General features: G+C 41.2%; 1 protein-coding gene across 1 annotated transcript in view; it reads left to right on the top strand.

Moving 5' to 3' along the window:
- Positions 1-935: 935 nt before the first annotated feature.
- Positions 936-23,922, top strand: part of LOC128360051 (scavenger receptor cysteine-rich type 1 protein M130-like) — a 69,558-nt gene continuing 46,571 nt past the window's right edge. Inside the window, exons 1-7 of the mRNA XM_053320364.1 lie at positions 936-1,014; positions 6,592-6,624; positions 7,757-8,044; positions 10,063-10,368; positions 10,559-10,840; positions 21,643-21,951; positions 22,144-22,425. Of these exons, the coding sequence (XP_053176339.1) occupies positions 972-1,014; positions 6,592-6,624; positions 7,757-8,044; positions 10,063-10,368; positions 10,559-10,840; positions 21,643-21,951; positions 22,144-22,425 (1,543 nt within the window). The 5' untranslated portion in view covers positions 936-971. The remainder of the gene's footprint in view (positions 1,015-6,591; positions 6,625-7,756; positions 8,045-10,062; positions 10,369-10,558; positions 10,841-21,642; positions 21,952-22,143; positions 22,426-23,922) is intronic.

The following is a 23,922-nucleotide window of genomic DNA, read 5'->3' as shown; positions in this document are numbered from 1 at the left end:
AATGGGGTCAACAGACACACACTACCTGTTTTCATCACTGATGGGGTCCACAGACACACACTCCCTGTTTTCATCACTAATGGGGTCCACAGACACACACTCCCTGTTTTCATCACTGATGGTGTCCACAGACACACACACTCCCTGTTTTCATCACTGATGGGGTCCACAGACACACACTACTTGTTTTCATCACTGATGGGGTCCACAGACACACACTTCCTGTTTTCATCACTAATGGGGTCCACAAACACACACTACTTGTTTTCATCACTGATGGGGTCCACAAACACACACTTCCTGTTTTCATCACTGATGGGGGCCACAGATACACACTACCTGTTTTCATCACTGATGGGGTCCACAGACACACACTACCTGTTTTTATCACTGATGGGGTCCACAGACACACACTACCTGTTTTCATCACTGATGGGGTCCACACACACACACTACCTGTTTTCATCACCGATGGGGTCCACAGACACACACTCCCTGTTTTCATCACTGATGGTGTCCACAGACACACACTACCTGTTTTCATCACTGATGGGGTCCACAGACACACACTACCTGTTTACATCAGAAGAGGAGGAGAGGAGGAGAGAGGAGGAGATTAATAGTATAAAGTGCCTAATAAGAACAGGAAGGCCTCATGCATTCTTTAGGCCACGTGTTTCTATAGCAACCTTTGAATTTAATTAGACTTTTGATTTGATCCTTAGACGTGTCCCACCTTGTAAGTTAGATATGAGCTACAGACTCACTGATGCTTTACAGCTCTATGGGATGAATTCATGCTATGGAAGGCATCAAGAGTTGCGCAACCATGAAAAATGATCACGCATCACTTCTGAGAAGAGGCGGGTCACTTGGTTTTTTTCACGGCTGATGAAATAAAAGATGAAACATGTGATTGTCAGAGGAGAGCTGACGAGTGGGTCAGACAGAGACAGACGGTCTACCTGGTCATGGATCTCCTGCTGATGCTGTTGCTGTTGCTGTGGAGCTCAGGTAGGACTCTGCTTTAATCATCAATGTGTTCAAGCTTCAAAACCTCACCTGTAAAAGTCATGAAGAAGAAAAGCAGCTGATAGTTTTCACACAGTTTAATGACTCATGTGTTTCCATGGAAGTTGTAATAAGTTGGATTTTGATGCTCCTCTATGAGTTCACATTATTTTTCATCACTTTAAACTCAAACACATTTTCAAGAAAACAGAAATACATCCAGTCGTCCAATTAAAACTGGACAAAGTGTTTAGTGTGTAAAGTCGTCAAAGTAAAAAGTAACTGCAGTAGAATAAGATACAGATCAGCGGCCAATCAGAGACCGGAGGTCCTGTTACCATGGCAACAGCAGACGTTTAGCGGCTCGTACAGGACGCGCTGTTGCGCAACACTTTGTTCTTATCAAATATACGAAGTTGAGCTGCTTCCTGTATCTCTGTCACACACACACACACACACACACACATAGACACAAATACACACATACACACACACACACATAGAGACACACATACACACACACACACACACGTACACACACACACACACACACATACACACACACACACACACACACACATATACACACACACACACACACACACAGGGACACACACATATACACATACACACACATGGACACACACACACACACAAACATACACATGGACACACACACACATACACATAGAGACACACGCACACACACACACACACAAATACACATACACACACATACACATACACACACACACATAGACACACAACTTCACTTGCACACACAGAAACACACACACACACACCTACACACACACATGCACACGCATGCACACACGCATACACACACACTCGCATGCACACACACACATATACATAGAGACATACACATACACACGTACACACACACACACACCTTCACACGCACACGCATTCACACACTCGCATGCACACACACACACCGACACACACACTGGCATGCACACACACACCTACACGCACACACACACATGCACACGCCTGCACACACACCTACACACACACTTGCATACACACACACACGCATGCACACACATATACACACACACTCGCATGCACACACACATATACACACACCTACATACACACACGCACACACACACACTCACAGACATGTTTAACCCTCGTATTGTCTTCGTTTTTACTACGCACCTTTTGTCCTCCCGGGTCAAATTGACCCGGTCTTGTTCAACTGTTTATAAAGTATGTAGTATAAAATGATCCTCAATTTTTTTGTTTCACCTTTTCAGTGAACTTGTTTCCAACACATTAACATATATTTTACACTTTTTTTGTAATATATGGTATTTTAGCCCCATTTACATAACAGTATACCTCATTTTTGAGTTAAAAAAAGATCAGAGGCACACAAGTTGATGGAATATCACAGATTGGTATATGTCAAAGTTTAGTCAGGATATTGTTTTGAAACCACTTAAATTTTTTTAATGGCAGCAAATAGTCACACCTGTTGTCCTCCCGGGTCAATTTGACCCGGTCTTGTTGGACTGTTTATAAGGCATGTAAGTATAAAATGATCACACAATTCTGTGTTACACCTTTTAGTCAACTTCATTCCAACTCATTACCACATATTTTAAACTTATTTTACACCTCTTATTCTTTTTTATTATGCTTAATTTATGAGCAATAAACCTAATTTACATGAAATTATACCATGCTTTTGAATAAAATAAGCAGAAATTATTACTTATTTTTTGATAACCACTGACACTCCAAAGGGGTCAAAATAAGGTCAAGAGGCTGTGATATAGTGTCGGTCATCTTCATCATGCTGTCTCAGAGTGAAATGTGAAATGCCCCAAGGATGCTACACACTCTGTCTTTTGTTTATTGTCATCTTGTCCCCAACTGGAGAAAGGCATATCAAAGGTGTAGCTTGTGTTTTGGCCCAGTGCTTTGAAATGTGTTTGAGTGTGTGTAGCCCCATGTAGGTAGATCAGAATTGTGATGAAATCAGGTTTACACATCTGTAGCTTTGGAGTTGTGTGTGTGTGTCTGTGTGTGTGTGTGTGTGTATGGTGGGGGGGGGGGGGGTGTTAGAGGTAATCTTTTTTTGTGTGTGTGTGTGTGTGCGTGTGTGTGTGTGTGTGTGTGTGTGTGTATGTGTGTGTGTGTGTGTATATGTTCATTGTGCTGGAAAGCGCAATAGCGTGACCAATTACACCACTAAATGTGACCGGGTCAAATTGACCCGGGAAGACCACAGGTGCTATAAATTTTAATAAAACACACATAATTTAACAAAAATAGTCATAATTAATTTTACTTGCAAAGAGCATAGTCGGGGACCATCCATGTCATTTTGAGGCAATTATATATAAGAAAACCAAAGTTATGACATATTAACTGTTGTCTTCGGGTCAAATAGACCCGAAGACAATACGAGGGTTTTAAAAAAGACACACACAGACACACACTCCCTGTTTTCATCACTTGCAGGGTCCACAGATAAACACATAGACACACACAAACACACACACAGACACACACACCTACACAAACACACACACACAAACACACACATATACAAAAACACACCTACACACACACACACAAATACACAGATACATACAAAAAACACACACAGAGACACACACAGACACACACTCACACATACACACCTACACACACACACACATACACACAAACAGACACTCACACCTACAGACAGACACACAAAAACACACACATACAGACACACACACACAGACACACACAGACAGATATACACTACCTGTTTTCATCACTGATGGGGTCCACAGACACACACTTCCTGTTTTCATCACTGATGGGGTCCACACACACACACTACTTGTTTTCATCACTGATGGGGTCCACATACACACACTACCTGTTTTCATCACTTGTGGGGCCCACACACACACACTACCTGCTTTCATCATGCGTACACACATACACACACACACACACACACACAAACACACAGATACACACACACACACAGAAAGAAGCACACAGACACACACCTCTACACACATACAGGGAGACACATGCAGACACACACACAGACACACACACACACACACACAGATACACACACAGGGAAACACATACAGAAACACACACACACACACACACACAAACACAAACCTACACACAAAAACACACAGACAGACACACACTGTCTGGTTTTCATCACTTGTAGGGACCAAAGATCATGCGCACACACACTAACAAAGACACACACTAACACACACACACCTACACGTACACACAGACACACAAACACACACTCCCTGTTTTCATCACTTGCAAGGTCCACAGATACAAACACAGACTCACACATACACACACAGTCTGTTTTTGTCAGTTGTGGGGTCCACCAGTTTTTTTCATTTACAGTGGTCAGACAAGCTTAAAAAATCGAGACACACACCTCTATACACATACATACACACACACACACACACACACACACACAGTGGCTTTGTGATGTCACCACGCAGGATTTGTGGGTAATGAAGTCATTTGAGCTGCTGTGTTGCATTAACTATTAACTCTATATGAAGCGCTCTGTTGCACTAAATCATAACTTCTGACTTCTTTTAATAATTCAGTAACAACATCGAACTCAACAAGTTAATATCTGAGATCTGTGAACATGGTGACATCACTAAAAAGACGTCTGATAGGTCAGAAACACGAGCAGTCACATGATCAGACCGTTTTAATGAACTGTAGTTTTCCTTTAACTCTGTATGAAGCGTCTGTTTCATCTCATCTGCTGATCTTCAAACAAGAAGCAGAAAGTAGAAGCATTGAGATTAAAAATAATTACGTTCATATTTAACTTCATAATACTTTCAGTAACACATCCACAAGCGGGTACGGGGCAGGTTTATGTGGCGGGGGTAGGGTAAATTTCTATCAGGTATCAAATCTTCCAGGAATTTAAAAGGTTGCACGACAACGCCACCCTGGGAATTTCACCCAGGGAGTAGACACAGGTTCGCTCTATTCAATAGGCTTGGAGACGTGGTTCAAGGTATAAAAATAATTTCGTTTTATTACAATTGTTTAAAATAATGTCATCCAACTCACTCACACCAAAAGACAGGAAACTAAATCAGGTCAGAGGCTTACCGGGTGGATAAGTAGTAGACGGGAGTAGTTCACCCAAAATAGAAAAAATAAAATAAAAGTCACCCACACACACACACTGAAGTATCCACCACCAAAGAGCACAGCACACCAACGAAGGGGAGACGCCACCACCAGTCACCGCCACCACCACCGTCCTCCGACACTGGAACAAAGATAAAATAATTAATGGGGGGTTTGCAACTCAAACAACACACTAAATAAAATAAAAATAATTTAAAAACAGAAATAAACAAATATAACTAAACCCTTAATTAAAGCAAACACTTAATTCAAAGAAAGTACACAATTTACAATATAATTAAACACAAAAACCAGAAAATAAATCAAAAGAAAATAAATAAACCTATGCAAATAACACAAATTAATTCATACAACCCACACCTCACACTCATACAACTGAACAAATAAGAACAGGGAGTCACTTAGCCCAAGCATGCGTGGCTATGCCATGCAAAGCTGCTGCGGCAGCAAGAGTCTTTTAATGGAGAGCCAGCAGCTTAATTGTCCGTGGAGAGAAGGCCGCAGTCAAAACGCCGCCCTAGTAGGCCGCACAGCAGAGCAGCAGCAAAGCAGCAAGCAGCAGCAAAGCAGCAGTCAGACAGAGCAGCAGCAAACTGGCAAAGCGAAGGCAAGCTGGCAAAAAGAGCCGAGACAAGGCAGCAGCAGTCCGATCTGTGGTCCCACCTGTAGCAGAAATGGAGGCACACACACACACTCATACAGGCAGGAGGAGGAGCGCGACAGATCCGGACATCAGCATTTCCACGCCAAAGGAGAGCTCATGAACAGCACAGAGCAACACGTGCAGCAGCACACCTGCTGTAGCGGAGAGGAAGACCGACCTCTTACCGGGAAGTGATGTGGCAGCTAGAGAGCAAGAGAGAGCCATCCTAAATACGGGCCTCTGCTCTGAGATAGGCTGACGGGCCATCGGGGTGCGTTCAAGATCGTACAATGCACAGGCTCAGCTATACTGCCACATTCACAAAAGATGTTGGTTCAAATTCATCTTCACAGCTGATGGGAAAAGTAGCGACCTTTAACTTTAGTTGATGAAGTGATTCAGGTCAGAGCAAACCGACCATACGTTTGAAAACACAAAGAGTTTAGATGTCTAGCAGACTGTCTCTGTCCTCCAAGACTGAACCAACACTTTAATCTGAGTTGTTTTTTATCTCAGTTTTCTGGTTAATGAACATTTAAAGGTAAAACAAATGTAAAAGTCCGATTGTGGTCCACATATGTAGTTTGTGGCTTTGCAGGTCAGTGGTAAACTGGTCACATGACTCCTGAGTGAGTTCAATGATCTGTGTGTTTTTCACTGAGATGAACTGTGTTTGTTCAGTTCACAGCTCTGCACCAATATAAATATGAATGTTCTGATTTTGTCTCCAGGACTCCAGGCTGAAGATGAACACCAATCAACAGGTAAAAACAGAGAATATATCTCATCTGGTCTGAGAACTGAGGACTCTCACCTCCATCAGCTGGAGACAATCAGTCCACTTTGATTTATGACCAAATATTCTTCAAACTAATAACTAATAACATATGCTAATGTTAGCATTAGCATATGCTAATGTTAGCATTAAAAGGTGAAAATCCAGATATTAGACACAGTTTTATGTCCCTGTTCACTGTAGAGTTGAACACCACTAAGTTTCTATATCTATAAAATGCAATGCATGGCACTGTGGAACTGTTTGCAGACACAGTGCCATGAACGCCTCTTTTTTTGTTCCATCGTGGACATTCGAGGGTTCGACATATCGGATCAATTTACACACACTGAATTTCAACACTCAGATAAAATGTAGGAGAGTAAATTTAATGCACTTTGTAATAAAAGAGGCAGTGATTTCTTTCCATTTAGCTAACGTGTCTCCTCAGCTCCTCCCAGCGAGGATGTGAGAGACGGAGGAATATATGTTCATATTATAAGTCAGAAATTATTCAGTAACATTTTCAACTAGCGGTGAGCAATATGGAAAAATATCTTTCACTATTATTTAAGGCAGGATCACGATCTACGATCTCATCACTATTCTATTCATGTTTTCTTTTAAACATCATTTTCAAGTTACTGAACAGCACTGAAGACTCAACAATTAAAAAGCTTTGTTATAATTAATTTGTCTTAATAAAACAAACACTCACTAAAGACATGAGATCACATAACAACTCAAACAATTCCATAAATAAATAAGAGCAGGTGCAAAGCAGCATTAAACAGTAGGGACAGTCTATCTGACCTTGTTTAAAATGAATATTACAGAGAGGAACCAAACTCACAGCTGAGAAGTAAACAGTGTAGAAGTGTTACTGTGTTGATTCAGATAACAAGCAGCTTTGATTTCTGTTCTAATGAAACTCACTTTATTCTTTTACTGATGACTCTCTTGTTTCTGTTCTAATGAAACTCACTTTATTCTTTTACTGATGACTCTCTTGTTTCTGTTCTAATGAAACTCACTTTATTCTTTTACTGATGACTCTCTTGTTTCTGTTCTAATGAAACTCACTTTATTCTTTTACTGATGACTCTCTTGTTTCTGTTCAGAGACTGTCAGGTTGGTGGGAGGAGCCAGTCGCTGTGCAGGTAGACTGAAGCTGAAACAGGGAGAGTGGAGACCAGTGAGTTACTATGACTGGACCCTGAAGGCAGCAGGTGTTGCCTGCAGAGAATTGGACTGTGGCTCTGCTGTTTCAACAGGAAGCAGACATGAGTCCTCAGACAGACCTGCATGGATGATCAGACCTGACTGTGTTCAGTCTGGATCTACACTGAAGGACTGTGCATCATCATTACCATTTCCCTCTTCCTCCATGGTGGAGCTCAACTGCTCAGGTAAGTCCATCAGTGACATCATCTCTGACAGTAATACTCTCCTTCCTCTGTCACAGTGATAGTTGGTGGTTTCCATTGAACTGAACTGTAAACTTATGGAGGATGACGGCTTCCTAAAGGGTAGAGAAGTTAGCTTGTTCCTGGAGGCTCATTGATTCAAACTGAAACAATCTGAACCTTTAATCAACCTGCTGTGGTTCACTCACACACTCTGCAGTTCTCCTGAGCCAGCTCAGTCACATCCACCTTACAAACAACTACATCACAAATGAATATAGTTGTTGGTCTGTGTCTGAACAAAGAAGCAACAGTTTGCTAACAGGTTAAATATCTTCCAATCATTTCTGTAGGAAACTATTGTGTATGCAGTGTTGTATGAATGTCTTATTAACATGTTGATGGTCTCAGATGAATCAAACTGCAGCTGTTTTCTGTCTGATCTGAAGGCAGCTGAGGATGTTAATGTGTTTCCTCCTCTGCTCTCTGACTCCTCTGTATTACACATGAATGTAGGAGTTCTCTGTGCTGTGTGATCATCTCTCAGTGATCAACGTTCATTTATCTCAACAAACAAATGAGGAGAAAACAACATTCAGCTTCTCACAGAAGAAGAAGGATTCATCATCTTGTTCCACACTGAATGTAGACAATGTTCATCCAGGTGCCAGATGGTTTTATTTGTAGTGAAATACACAACAAAAAGACAGTCTAGCATCAGTACTCTCCTGTTGCTTCTACTGTGACTGTGTCCACTATGACTGGGCTAACTTCCTTCAGCAAAGGATTACAGCGCCAGTCACTAACATAACAAACTAATACAACAACACATCTGAAAATAATCTGAGCCCCTAAAATGTCCAGGGTGCCACACCTCTCTGTATTTACAGACCTGCTGCTTCAGCCAATCACCTCTCTGTATTTACAGACCTGCTGCTTCAGCCAATCACCTCTCTGTATTTACAGACCTGCTGCTTCAGCCAATCACCTCTCTGTATTCACAGACCTGCTGCTTCAGCCAATCACCTCTCTGTATTTACAGACCTGCTGCTTCAGCCAATCACCTCTCTGTATTTACAGACTTGCTGCTTCAGCCAATCACCTCTCTGTATTTACAGACCTGCTGTTCCTCTACACAGGCTGAACGAGACCTTAGCAATCTAAAACAGATCAGAAGTTACAAACTAGAACTTAAAACTCTCAGAAAAAAAGGAAACTCAGGGAAATAAGAGAACACTGCTAAATGTAACTTAAAGTGTATTTTAAACATTACAGAAGGTTGATGAGTCTACATTTTAAACACAGATCATCTTTTTATCCTATTTATCTTTTTTAACCTGTTTTACCTGAAAGGTCAGAGCAATGGATCACAGATAACCTTGATCTGCAGATCATAGTGTGTTTTTAAATCAATCCCTTTGATAGAACAATTAATTACAGCATTTTAACTCAGCACCTTTATCTTTTCCTTTTACACATGTTTAAATATGTTTTAACTCATATTGTTTCCATTCATTCATTCAGAATTACAGCATTCTTATAACCATTACACTGACACAGCTGGAACAAGCAGCATGTGATTGGCACTGCTGTTCATAGAGGCAGGAGACTGTTAGATGCTTTCATTCATTATTTAAGTAATGAACTGTTGGCTGTGCATTATTTGCATGTTATTTATCTTACCAACATATTCATCAGCATGCAACATCATTGATTAACAGTGGAGACAATCAAACTGTTTTGTTGTCCCTGAAACTTGTGTAGGACAATTTCTTTCCACACAAAACATTTGATCAGGAATTGATAAGAGAATCAATGAAGAACTGGACCAACTAGCAGAATAGATTATTGTATTGGTATCAATAAAATCTGATCAATTCCTGTCCAGAGGCCGAGGCCCGGCTACCAGAGACTCCACAGCTCCAGGGGGGGACCTCCTGAGATGTTTTATGTTTGTAATGATATATAAGGTGGTAAATAAAGATCAGTATTAAATATTACATCCTCTCTCTCTCCAGACTCTGTCAGGCTGGTGAATGGGGCTAGTCTGTGTTCAGGCAGACTGGAGGTGAAGTCTGAGCAGTCGTGGTCCTCAGTGTGTGAAGCTGACTTTGACCAGCAGGATGCAGAGGTGGTCTGTAGGGAGCTTGGCTGTGGGGCTCCTTCAGTCCTCCAGGGGGCGCTCTATGGAGAAGTGGAGGCTCCTATATGGACCAAAGAGTTCCATTGTGGAGGCAATGAGTCTGCTCTCCTGGACTGTAGAAGATCAGGCTCAGCTAGAAGAACCTGCTCACCTGGTAAAGCTGTTGGACTCACCTGCTCACCAGGTAGAAGAGGAGCTGCAGCTTTGATTTGTCTTCATTTCTGTTCTAATGAAACTCACTTTATTCTTTTACTGATGACTCTTGTTTCTGTTCTAATGAAACTCACTTTATTCTTTTACTGATGACTCTCTTGTTTCTGTTCTAATGAAACTCACTTTATTCTTTTACTGATGACTCACTTGTTTCTGTTCAGAGCCTTTCAGGTTGGTGGGAGGAGCCAGTCGCTGTGCAGGTAGACTGGAGGTGAAACAGGGAGAGTGGAGATCAGTGAGTAACCTTTTCTGGACCGTGAAGGAATCAACTGTTGTCTGCAGAGAATTGGACTGTGGCTCTGCTGTTTCAATAGGAAGCAGAGATGAGTCCTCAGACAGACCTGTATGGAGGATCGACCGTGACTGTCTTCAGTCTGGATCTGCACTGAGGGACTGTGTATCATCAGGTTCCTCTTCCTCCATCGTGGAGCTCACCTGCTCAGGTAAGTCCATCAGTGACATCATCTCTGACAGTAATACTCTCCTTCCTCTGTCACATTGATAGTTGGTGGTTTCCATTGAACTGAACTGTAAACTTATGGAGGATGACGGCTTCGTAATGGGTAGAAAAGTTAGCTTGTTCCTGGAGGCTCATTGATTCAAACTGAAACAATCTGAACCTTTAATCAACCTGCTGTGGTTCACTCACACACTCTGCAGTTCTCCTGAGCCAGCTCAGTCACATCCACCTTACAAACAACTACATCACAAATGAATATAGTTGTTGGTCTGTGTCTGAACAAAGAAGCAACAGTTTGCTAACAGGTTAAATATCTTCCAATCATTTGTGTAGGAAACTATTGTGTATGCAGTGTTGTATGAATGTCTTATTAACATGTTGATGGTCCCAGATGAATCAAACTGCAGCTGTTTTCTGTCTGATCTGAAGGCAGCTGAGGATGTTAATGTGTTTCCTCCTCTGCTCTCTGACTCCTCTGTATTACACATGAATGTAGGAGTTCTCTGTGCTGTGTGATCATCTCTCAGTGATCAACGTTCATTTATCTCAACAAACAAATGAGGAGAAAACAACATACAGCTTCTCACAGAAGAAGAAGGATTCATCATCTTGTTCCACACTGAATGTAGACAATGTTCATCCAGGTGCCAGATGGTTTTATTTGTAGTGAAATACACAACAAAAAGACAGTCTAGCATCAGTACTCTCCTGTTGCTTCTACTGTGACTGTGTCCACTATGACTGGGCTAACTTCCTTCAGCAAAGGATTACAGCGCCAGTCACTAACATAACAAACTAATACAACAACACATCTGAAAATAATCTGAGCCCCTAAAATGTCCAGGGTGCCACACCTCTCTGTATTTACAGACCTGCTGCTTCAGCCAATCACCTCTCTGTATTTACAGACCTGCTGCTTCAGCCAATCACCTCTCTGTATTTACAGACCTGCTGCTTCAGCCAATCACCTCTCTGTATTTACAGACCTGCTGTTCCTCTACACAGGCTGAATGAGACCTTAGCAATCTAAAACATATCAGTAGTTACAAACTAGAACTTAAAACTCACAGAAAAAAGGAAACTCAGGGAAATAAGAGAACACTGCTAAATGTAATTTAAAGTGTATTTTAAACATTACAGAAGGTTGATGAGTCTACATTTTAAACACAGATCATCTTTTTATCCTATTTATCTTTTTTAACCTGTTTTACCTGAAAGGTCAGAGCAATGGATTACAGCAGTGACGTCAGGGGAGGCAGATGAGGCCTTACCTCAATCAGTCAATCAATCTTTATTTGTATAGCGCCAAATCACAACAAAGTTATCTCAAGGCACTTAACACATAGAGCAGGTTCTAAACCTAACTCTTCAGGTTTTAACTTTAAAGAGACCCAACATTCCCACATGAGACACAGTGGAGAGAAAAAACTCCCTTTTAACAGGAAGAACCCTCAGAACCAGACTCAGAGTGGGAGAACATCTGTCTCCACCGGTTGGGTTGAGAGGAGAGAAAGGAAGGATAGAGGAAGGAGAGAGAGGAAGGAGAGGAGAGAGAGAGGAAGAGGAGAGAGAGGAAGGATAGAGGAGGAAGCACAATGAAAATCAACAATGAAGCTAGAAGGTCCGGGACTGGAATCCGTCATCTGGACGTCTACAGGCCCAGATTACCTGTGAGACCAGAAAGCACAGACAACTCCGGGGAAGAAGTTTAGGTTATTGAATGCATTAATAGAACATGAATGTTAATGGAAATAGATGGATGGATAGAGAGAGAGAGGGAGGAGGAGAGAGGAGCTCAGTGAATCATGGGAATCCCTCGGCAGTCTAAGCCTATAGCAGCATAAATTAAGAGCTCAAAGAGCCCTAACTATAAGCTTTATCAAAAAGGAAAGTTTTAAGCCTACTCTTAAATGTAAGGAGGGTGTCTGCCCCCCGGACCCAGTCTGGAAGATGGTTCCACAGGAGAGGAGCCTGATAGCTGAAGGCTCTGCGTCCTGTTCTACTTTTAGAGATACTAGGAACCGCAAGTAGACCTGCATGCTGGGAGCGCAGTCTTCTAGTAGGTACATAAGGTACTATCAGTTCTTTAAGATATGATGGAGCCTGACCATTAAGAGCTTTGAATGTGAGGAGGAGGATTTTGAATTCTATTCTGAATTTTACGGGAAGCCAATGCAGTGAAGCCAAGATGGGAGTAATATGATCTCTTTTTCTAGTTTTTGTCAGAACACGAGCAGCTGCATTCTGGACCAGCTGGAGAGTCTTTAGAGACTTGTTAGGACAGCCTGATAATAATGAATTACAGTAGTCCAGCCTAGAAGTAACAAATGCATGGACTAGTTTTTCAGCATCATTTTGAGACAGGATATGTCTAATTCTTGCAATATTACGCAGATGAAAGAAGGCAGTCCTTGAAATGTGTTTTATGTAGGAATTAAAGGACAGATCCTGATCAAAGATAACTCCTAGGTTCCTTACAGTAGTGCTGGAGGCCAGAGTAATGCCATCCAGAGTAATTATGTCATTTGATAATGAATTTCTAAGGTGTTTAGGGCCAAGCACAATAACTTCAGTTTTTTCTGAGTTTAGTAACAGAAAGTTGCAGTTCATCTAGGTCTTTATGTCCTTAATGCATGTTTGTAGTTTAGATAATTGGTTAGTTTCGTTTGGCTTTATTGATAGATATAATTGAGTATCATCTGCATAACAATGAAAATTTATTGAGTGATTCCGGATAATGTTTCCTAAAGGAAGCATATATAAGGAGAATAGTATTGGTCCAAGCACTGAGCCTTGAGGAACACCATGTCTAACTTTTGTTTGCATGGAGGATTTATCATGAACATTTACAAACTGAAATCTATCAGATAGATATGATTTAAACCATTTCAATGCGGTTTCTTTAATGCCAATTAAATGTTCAAGTCTCTGCAGCAGGATTTGATGATCAATAGTATCAAAGGCAGCACTAAGGTCTAACAGGATGAGGACAGAGAGAAGTCCATTGTCTGATGAGGTTAAAAGGTCATTTGTAACTTTTACCAGTGCGGTCTCTGTGCTATGATGAGCTCTAAATCCAGACTGAAAATTCTCAAATAAACTGTTACTATGGAGAAAGTTACACAGCTGATTAGCAACTGCTTTCTCAAGGATCTTAGAGAGAAAGGGAAGGTTTGATATCGGCCTGTAGTTGGCTAGAACCTCTGAATCAAGAGTAGGCTTTTTAAGAAGTGGTTTAATTACAGCTACCTTAAAGGACTGCGGTACATAACCTGTCACCAAAGACAGATTAATCATATCTAATAAGGAAGTGCTAACTGAGGGGAATACTTCCTTGAGCAGCCTAGTTGGAATCGGGTCTAAGAGACAAGTTGATGGTTTTTTATTTATTTTATATTTATTTTATTTTGTTATAATTTGTGATAATTAGATTCTTTATTTACTTTATATTTTATATATTAGAAATGTTTCTACTCTTTATAATTTACTTTTTAGTATTTGTGATTGTATCTAACTTCTGGATTTATGGTTGTTATTTCCATAAATACCAAAATGATCTATTTCTTATGATCTATAAAATATCTATATGGAGAAACCTCTTACAGTGCTGCATACTGCATATGATAATTATATATTTAGAAAGTAGAACTAAAGTGATTCATTACAAGATGATTGTTAAAACATTTCAAGTCTAGAAGGCCCTACAAGTCATGATCAGATGAACATGAATCAGAGTTAGTTCAGGTATTGCACATCTTTATTATACCACCCAAATATCACCCAAGAATCCACTTGAATGCAGGAAATCACATCTACTTTATCCAAAAGCCTCCAGCTATGTCTTTGCTTCAGAATGTAACCAATGTTGTCCATCTCCAGTATGCCGCCCTATCAATGGCTTTGGGCCCTACAAACCACCAGAATGCAGGGCACAACATGGGTACAACGGCAAATTAATTCCAATTCCCTGATATTTTGAGTCACCAATGTGTGTGGCTGCGTGCGGGACAAAATTTTGGTCACCCCCGACAAAATCTCACTCCAAGGTTTTTTGAAAAGTTGGCAGCTCTGAAGAAACTCATGAAGTCATCACTACTGAGAGTTAAAGGAATACATGGATCAGTAGTATTGTGGCTCTTTGTCAGTTTAGCCAAAGTATTAAAAAGAAATCTTGGACTGTTTTTATTCTCCTCTATTAGTGATGAGTAGTAGGCGACTCTGGTGTTACGGAGGGCCTTCTTATATGCTTTAAGACTGTTTTGCCAGGCTAAGTGAGATTCTTCTAATTTAGTAGAACGCCATAGTCTTTCTAATTTTCGTGAAGTTTGCTTTAATTGTCTGATTTGGGAATTGTACCATGGAGCTGTTCTCTGCTGTTTAATTTAATACCTCACCTGTTATTATGGAAAAAGACTTAAAAATGAAAAAAATAATAAATGGTTATATTTGTCCAGTGATTTGCACTATAACGTTATTTTCTGTCTAACTTTACCAGTTTCGGATTATTTTTAATTAAAAATCGCTGAATTTGTTTGAATGGCGACTTCCGATTGGCGAGTGGAATGGAGTAGTGGTGTTTTTCCAGGCTCCTGCCACACAGTCTCTATTTTCGGTACTATTCAGTCGGATTAATCTTAACCTCAGTACAACTGCTTTTAAACATTTATTTGACAGTTTTAGCCAGCCAATATGTCTAAAACCGCTAAACAATCAAAGAAAGAACTTGTTTCACCGGACTCTGCCATCGACAATGCTACTTTAGCTAGCATGCTAGCTGAACTGCGGGCGGACTTGCTAACGAAGCCTGATTCACTGTCCGTCAGATTTGAAAACAAACTCGCTACCATTGACGCCAAGTTAGACGGTATACAGACTATGCTTATTAATCATGAACAACGCATTTCCGACCTGGAATCTGGGCTGAATCAATTGCAGTCATTGGAATCTCAGCTAACCAGCATGGCTGATGATAACGCTAAACTGAAAGCCAAGATAACCGACTTGGAGGGGAGAAGTAGACGGTGCAATGTGCGTCTCATTGGAGTGCCCGAATCTGTCGAGGGAACACGACCAACAATATTTTTCTCTTACTTCCTGGTGGATATACTGGGCAAAGATGTGCTGACTTCTCCCCCAGAACTCGACAGAGATCACCGTGCACTGAGACCCAAACCAGCAGAGGGAGATAAACCTAGGGCTGTGATCATTTGCTTCCACAAATTTCAAACCAAGGATATGGTAATTCGTGCTGCCCACAAGAAACGAGATGACCTAAAATATGATGGCAAGTCGGTGTACTTATACGTACTTATGATTACTGTCCTGAAGTGATGGACCAGCAAGCTGAGTACAGAGAAGTCATGCGCCAGCTGGTTCACTCTCCAGTTCAAGCCTTCCCTACTGTATCCAGCGTGACTGTTCATCAGGTCTGACAACGGGGAGAGACGGCGCCTCTTTTCGGTGAAGGAAGCCCAGCAGTTCCTGGCATCACACCAGAAATCTGGATCTTTGATGGCGAAGGACGACTGATCCCAACAAGAGGCAATTTGCTATTCAGGTTACTCTTATTTTTTTTTTTTTTTAAACATATGTTTATTGATTTTTAATTCAAGGTGAACATGTACACAAAAAACACATTGTGAACAAATAATCCCACCCCCCCACCCACCCAGCATCTCGTCTCTCGGTAGTTGGTTACTCTTTTTCTCATTTTTACTTTATTATATTTTTTCCTGGCTTGCGTTTTTCTCTACCCAAATGGACAAACTTGACCAGCAGCCAGCCTAAGCTAAATTATGATCTCAAACGGTCTGAAGGGTTTACAGTTAGACTATTTTTTGTTTCTGAGTGATACTCCGTTGATACATTCTTGTTTAATTTCAATTTAACCTATATCTTGATTGTAACCCTTATTTGAAGTAAACATGGCCATGGGTTATATAATACGGACTAATGTGGGCCATACTGGGGCGCAGGTCAATGTGAGTTTTGGTGCGAGTTGCAGTGAAGCACTTTCCTTTTTTCTGGACTGTATGACTACTCACCTCACTGCGTCAGCACAAACTATTTAAAAAAAAAAAAAAAAAAGAAAGGGAAAAAACCACTGTTCAGAAGTGTTTTGAAAAGAGGGAAAAGAAAGTTAAATCACTTGTTTTTTTTTGACTGTGTGGCGGGGCAGGAGTTTAAAAGGGAAAGGGGCTCCGGGAGAATTTTGATAAGTAGTAGGCTTCATGGCACGTCTGTGTCTGAAGTGGGGATGCTTGCGTGGTGGGGGGTGCTACATGTCTCTTCTCCTTTTACTTACAAACACCTGTTTGGTTGTTTTCTTTTTTGTTGTCGTATTGTGGTTGTTGTGCTTTTTTTCCCCCCTTTGTCACATGTACTACTCATATATATTACACTGTAGAAATTCAATTGCTTAAGTCGAGACAAAGAATTTTTAAGTCAGGGGACAAAGCTGGTAAACTCCTTGCCCAGCAAGCCAGAGCCGCAGCAGCATCTAGGTTCATTCCTTGTATTAAATCTTCATCAGGCGCCACTACCACTGACCCAAAGTCTATAAATGAAACATTCTCTAAATTTTACTCTGAGCTATATGCCTCCAGCCACCCGAACACCAGTTCAGCAAGTGTGTTAAGCACCATCGAGTTTCCTAAAGTGGATCAGGAGTTAGTAGAGAGTTTAGCTGAACCAATCTCCACACCTGAGATTATGAGGGCGATAACTACATTGCAGAGTGGAAAATCACCTGGTCCAGATGGATACACAGTAGAATTTTATAAGAAATTTGCCCCACTTCTCTCCACAGTTCTAAGTGACATGTTTATTGAGGCTTTGTCACTTGGCCGACTTCCTCCTACCTTGACCAATGCCACAATTACTCTTCTCCTAAAAAAGGACAAGGACCCCTTACTTTGTAGTAGCTTCAGACCCATATCATTATTAAATATGGATTACAAAATTCTTGCTAAGATTTTAGCCCTCCGTCTTCAGAAGGTTCTGCCAGAGATCATTTCTGCAGATCAAACAGGCTTCATGCTGGGGAGGCACTCATTTCACAACACCAGGAGACTCCTGAACATTCTGGCCATGCCGAGCGCCAGCACCCCTGAGATAGTGGTGTCGCTGGACGCTGAAAAAGCTTTTGATAGGGTGGAGTGGGAGTTTCTTTTTGAGATGATGGATAGATTTGGTTTGGGTTCAGGTTTTATATCATGGGTAAAGTTGTTATATTCATCCCCAGTAGCATCTATACAAACAAACAACGTGCTCTCACCCTCTTTTCAACTTCAACGTGGCACAAGACAGGGGTGTCCACTGTCCCCCTTACTGTTTGCCATAGCCATTGAGCCCTTTGCTATCTGGCTAAGATCCGAAGAAAATTTTGAGGGCATTTTACATCAAGGAACAGTACACAAGCTATCTCTGTACGCGGACGACTTGCTTCTGTATGTGTCCAACCCTTCTACCTCTCTCCCTGTAATTCTAGATATCTTAAAACAATTTGGCCAACTGTCAGGCTATAAACTAAATTTTGGGAAGAGTGAGTTGTTTGCAGTCAACAACTTAGTAGGTAAATTGCCAAACCATGTAGCCCCTTTTAAATGGGTGGACCAACGTTTCAAATATTTGGGTGTTTTTATCACTGGGTCATTGGCAAACACTTTCAATAGCAATTTTGTCCCTTTGCTTAAAAAAGTTGAGAAAGACTTCAATAGATGGTCTACTCTACCTCTCTCCCTAGTTGGCAGGGTAAACCTAATCAAAATGACCATTCTCCCGAAGTTTCTTTACCTATTTCAACATATCCTGTTACAAAGAAGTTCTTTGCCAAAGTAGATAAATTAATCTCTCATTTTCTTTAGGGCAATAAACCAGTGCGCATGTGGAAAAATATACTGCAGCTCCCTAAATGGTCTGGGCGCTAGCCCTCCCCAATTTTCTACATTACTACTGGGCAGCTAACATTCAAAAACTCCTATACTGGACAGTCGAAACCACCGCCAATCAGCCAGCCTGGGTCCAAGTGGAATTTTCTTCCTCTAAGACCTCATTACAGTCATGGTTATGCTCCCAGCTTCATATGTCAACAACTGAAATTAGTGTTAACCCCGTAGTCATTCAATCGTTTAAAATATGGATGCAATTCAGAAAGCATTTTAGCCTGCAACATTCTTCTATCCATCCTTCAGTGTCCCGCAATCATAATTTCAAACCATCTATTATGGATTCTGCCTTTCAACTCTGGAGTGACAGAGGTATCACAGCTATCAAAGACCTATATGACAATGGTACCTTCATGTCCTTCACCGACCTGTCAGCCAAATTTCAACTTCTGTCTGCTCACCTTTTTCGTTTCTTTCAAATTAGGCATTTTGTACAAAGAAACTACCCTAATTTTCCAAGTCTCCCTCCAGAGACTTTGATAGACACACTTCTGAAAATAAGCCCCGATCAGAGGGGAACTATTTCTTTTATCTATAAAGCCCTTGATTCCACTTTCTCTAATTTTCCCCAAAAACCCAGAGACTCATGGGAGCAGGATTTGGGGCATATTGAAGAAGAACAATGGGACCATATTCTGGAGTTAGTCCATGATTCCTCCATCTGTGCCCGGCACGGACGGATTCAAAGTAAACTAATACATAGGACCTACTACACTAATCACAGATTGTCCAAGTTTTACCCCAATGTTGCAGATGCTTGTAATAGGTGCAACCAATCTCCTGCAGAACTCATTCATATGTTTTGGTCATGTTCAAAGCTAGCGGACTTTTGGTCTAAAATATTTGACACCCTTCACACGGCCTACCACTGTGTAGCAAACCCACATCCTTTGCCCTTTTTGGTATACCATATGGCAACACTCTAACTGCTGAAGCACAACACTCTATGGCCTTCTGTACCCTGCTTGCCTGCTTGATATTACTTAACTGGAAGCAGGCTCTGCCTCTGTCACATGACAGATGGATTAAGGAGGTTCTATATAATCTAAAACTTGAGAGGCTAAGATTCTCCCTTAGAGGCTCCTTGAGGAAATTTGATAAAACTTGGAGCCCCTTGCTCTCCATCATAGACTCCATAGACATCATGCCTGATGAGTGAAATATTCTGAGTGAAATATATCCTTTAGACTCACAGTGTAATTAACCACTAATGCAAAGAGTTTTTTTGTGTTTTTTTTAGTGTTTATTTTTGTTGTTGTTGTTAGTTTCGCTTTTGTTTGGTCCTGTTTTCCCTTTTTTTTTTGTGTCTGTCACCTTAGAGTAGTGGAGTGGGATTTCAGGTAGGGGATAGAGATGGTATATTGGAGGGAGGAGGGAGAGGGGGGGGGGTGAAAAAAATGGGTAAAAATGTGTGCACTGTCTCATATGCTCAAGCATTGTTTCACATTGTATACACTTTGTATGGTTGGTGCTCAATAAAACATATTTGAAAAAAAAAATCGCTGAATTTCCACATGTACTGATCAAACACTGAAAAGAGACGCGCAGTGAGGCAGCAGCGAGATGAGCCTCACCATGGATTGCGCAATGACGCGGCTTACTGCGCTGGCATGCTATGCAGTGAGACAGTACAGCTGTACAGCTGTCTCTCTGTATGTCGCTATTAACATGTTCACTTTTACTATATGAACTAAATGTCCATAGTTTAGCTGATGATATCCTGTACAGTGTTTGTAGCGTGTTTCGTGTGCTGAGCCGAACCCTAACCCATAAAACGGCTGCAAAAAGTCACTAAGTGAGGCACGCAGTTCTCCGGCCTCATGGCAGGGGGCGCTCCTGATCCCAGTGATTCTTATTACGACTCATTAGCTGCAGAATAAGTGACAGTAAGCTACAACTACAGTGAGCAAGTCGGCAAGTCATCCGTTTTTCTTCCTTCTTGTCTGGCCTTTTTTCAGTATGGAGGATTACATAGCAAAATTACGTTTTTTATATTAAATGTGTTTTTTTGTGTGCTACAGTTTGTATGTGTAAAGAAAGCTGATATGAGATTTTAAACATAACCTGTTAACTGCTGCCAATCAAATGGTGAATAAGCTACTCTGTAGGGTTCATATGTTTGTAAGTCTGATTGTGATGAAGTCAGTGCCTCACCAGACATGAACCTCACCGCACGTCACTGGATCACAGATAACCTTGATCTGCAGATCATAGTGTGTTTTTAAATCAATCCCTTTGATAGAACAATGAATTACAGCATTTGAACTCAGCACCTTTATCTTTTCCTTTTACACACATGTTTAAATATGTTTTAACTCATATTGTTTCCATTCATTCATTCAGAATTACAGCCTTCTTATAACCATTACACTGACACAGCTGGAACAAGCAGCATGTGATTGGCACTGCTGTTCATAGAGGCAGGAGACTGTTAGATGCTTTCAAATTCATTATTTAAGTAATGAACTGTTGGCTGTGCATTATTTGCATGTTATTTATCTTACCAACATATTCATCAGCATGCAACATCATTGATTAACAGTGGAGACAATCAAACTGTTTTGTTGTCCCTGAAACTTGTGTAGGACAATTTCTTTCCACACAAAACATTTGATCAGGAAGTGATAAGAGAATCAATGAAGAACTAGACCAACTAGCAGAATAGATTATTGTATTGGTATCAATAAAATCTGATCAATTCCTGTCCAGAGGCCGAGGCCCGGCTACCAGAGACTCCACAGCTCCAGGAGGGGACCTCCTGAGATGTTTTATATTTGTCATGATATATAAGGTGGTAAATAAAGATCAGTATTAAATATTAAATCCTCTCTCTCTCCAGACTCTGTCAGGCTGGTGAATGGGGCTAGTCTGTGTTCAGGCAGACTGGAGGTGAAGTCTGAGCAGTCGTGGTCCTCAGTGTGTGAAGCTGACTTTGACCAGCAGGATGCAGAGGTGGTCTGTAGGGAGCTTGGCTGTGGGGCTCCTTCAGTCCTCCAGGGGGAGCTCTATGGAGAAGTGGAGGCTCCAATGTGGACCAAAGAGTTCCAGTGTGGAGGCAATGAGTCTGCTCTCCTGGACTGTAGAAGATCAGACTCAGCTAGAAGAACCTGCTCACCTGGTAAAGCTGTTGGACTCACCTGCTCACCAGGTAGAAGAGGAGCTGCAGCTTTGATTTGTCTTCATTTCTGTTCTAATGAAACTCACTTTATTCTTTTACTGATGACTCTCTTGTTTCTGTTCTAATGAAACTCACTTTATTCTTTTACTGATGACTCTCTTGTTTCTGTTCTAATGAAACTCACTTTATTCTTTTACTGATGACTCTCTTGTTTCTGTTCAGAATCTGTCAGGTTGGTGGGAGGAGCCAGTCGCTGTGCAGGTACACTGGAGGTGAATAATAGAGAGTGGAGACCAGTGAAAGACTCTGACTGGACCCTGAAGGAAGCAGCTGTTGCCTGTAGAGAATTGGACTGTGGCTCTGCTGTTTCAACAGGACGCAGAGATGAGTCCTCAGACAGACCTGTATGGAGGATCAACTCTGACTGTCTTCAGTCTGGATCTGCACTGAGGGACTGTGTATCATCAGATTCCTCTTCCTCCATGGTGGAGCTCACCTGCTCAGGTAAGTCCATCATTGACATCATCTCTGACAGTAATACTCTCCTTCCTCTGTCACAGTGATAGTTGGTGGTTTCCATTGAACTGAACTGTAAACTTATGGAGGATGACGGCTTCCTAAAGGGTAGAGAAGTTAGCTTTTTCCTGGAGGCTCATTGATTCAAACTGAAACAATCTGAACCTTTAATCAACCTGCTGTGGTTCACTCACACACTCTGCAGTTCTCCTGAGCCAGCTCAGTCACATCCACCTTACAAACAACTACATCACAAATGAATATAGTTGTTGGTCTGTGTCTGAACAAAGAAGCAACAGTTTGCTAACAGGTTAAATATCTTCCAATCATTTCTGTAGGAAACTATTGTGTATGCAGTGTTGTATGAATGTCTTATTAACATGTTGATGGTCTCAGATGAATCAAACTGCAGCTGTTTTCTGTCTGATCTGAAGGCAGTTGAGGATGTTAATGTGTTTCCTCCTCTGCTCTCTGACTCCTCTGTATTACACATGAATGTAGGAGTTCTCTGTGCTGTGTGATCATCTCTCAGTGATCAACGTTCATTTATCTCAACAAACAAATGAGGAGAAAACAACATTCAGCTTCTCACAGAAGAAGAAGGATTCATCATCTTGTTCCACACTGAATGTAGACAATGTTCATCCAGGTGCCAGATGGTTTTATTTGTAGTGACATACACAACAAAAAGACAGTCTAGCATCAGTACTCTCCTGTTGCTTCTACTGTGACTGTGTCCACTATGACTGGGCTAACTTCCTTCAGCAAAGGATTACAGCGCCAGTCACTAACATAACAAACTAATACAACAACACATCTGAAAATAATCTGAGCCCCTAAAATGTCCAGGGTGCCACACCTCTCTGTGTTTACAGACCTGCTGCTTCAGCCAATCACCTCTCTGTATTTACAGACCTGCTGCTTCAGCCAATCACCTCTCTGTATTTACAGACCTGCTGTTCCTCTACACAGGCTGAACGAGACCTTAGCAATCTAAAACAGATCAGTAGTTACAAACTAGAACTTAAAACTCACAGAAAAAAAGGAAACTCAGGGAAATAAGAGAACACTGCTAAATGTAACTTAAAGTGTATTTTAAACATTACAGAAGGTTGATGAGTCTACATTTTAAACACAGATCATCTTTTTATCCTATTTATCTTTTTAAAGTAGCTGTATATAACAAATATATTCCAAATAATCATAAAATGGCCCTAAAATGTAATCAGACATTAAGGAATCATGTTAATTTCAAACACTGATATCACTGACAGTAGTAGTCCAGCCAGAATATTCACATTTGAAAAGCTCCACCCACCACCTAGCTACCAATCACCAAGTCAGTACTGATGCTCCACCCACCACCTAGCTACCATTCACCAAGTCAGTACTGATGCTCCACCCACCACCTAGCTACCAATCACCAAGTCAGTACTGATGCTCCACCCACCACCTAGCTACCAATCACCAAGTCAGTACTGATGC

The sequence above is a fragment of the Scomber japonicus genome, chromosome 6, assembly GCF_027409825.1.
Source record: "Scomber japonicus isolate fScoJap1 chromosome 6, fScoJap1.pri, whole genome shotgun sequence".
Taxonomy (NCBI): Eukaryota; Metazoa; Chordata; class Actinopteri; order Scombriformes; family Scombridae; genus Scomber; species Scomber japonicus.
The sequence above is the reverse complement of the archived record's forward strand: the minus strand, read 5'-3'. Positions and strand labels throughout refer to the sequence as shown.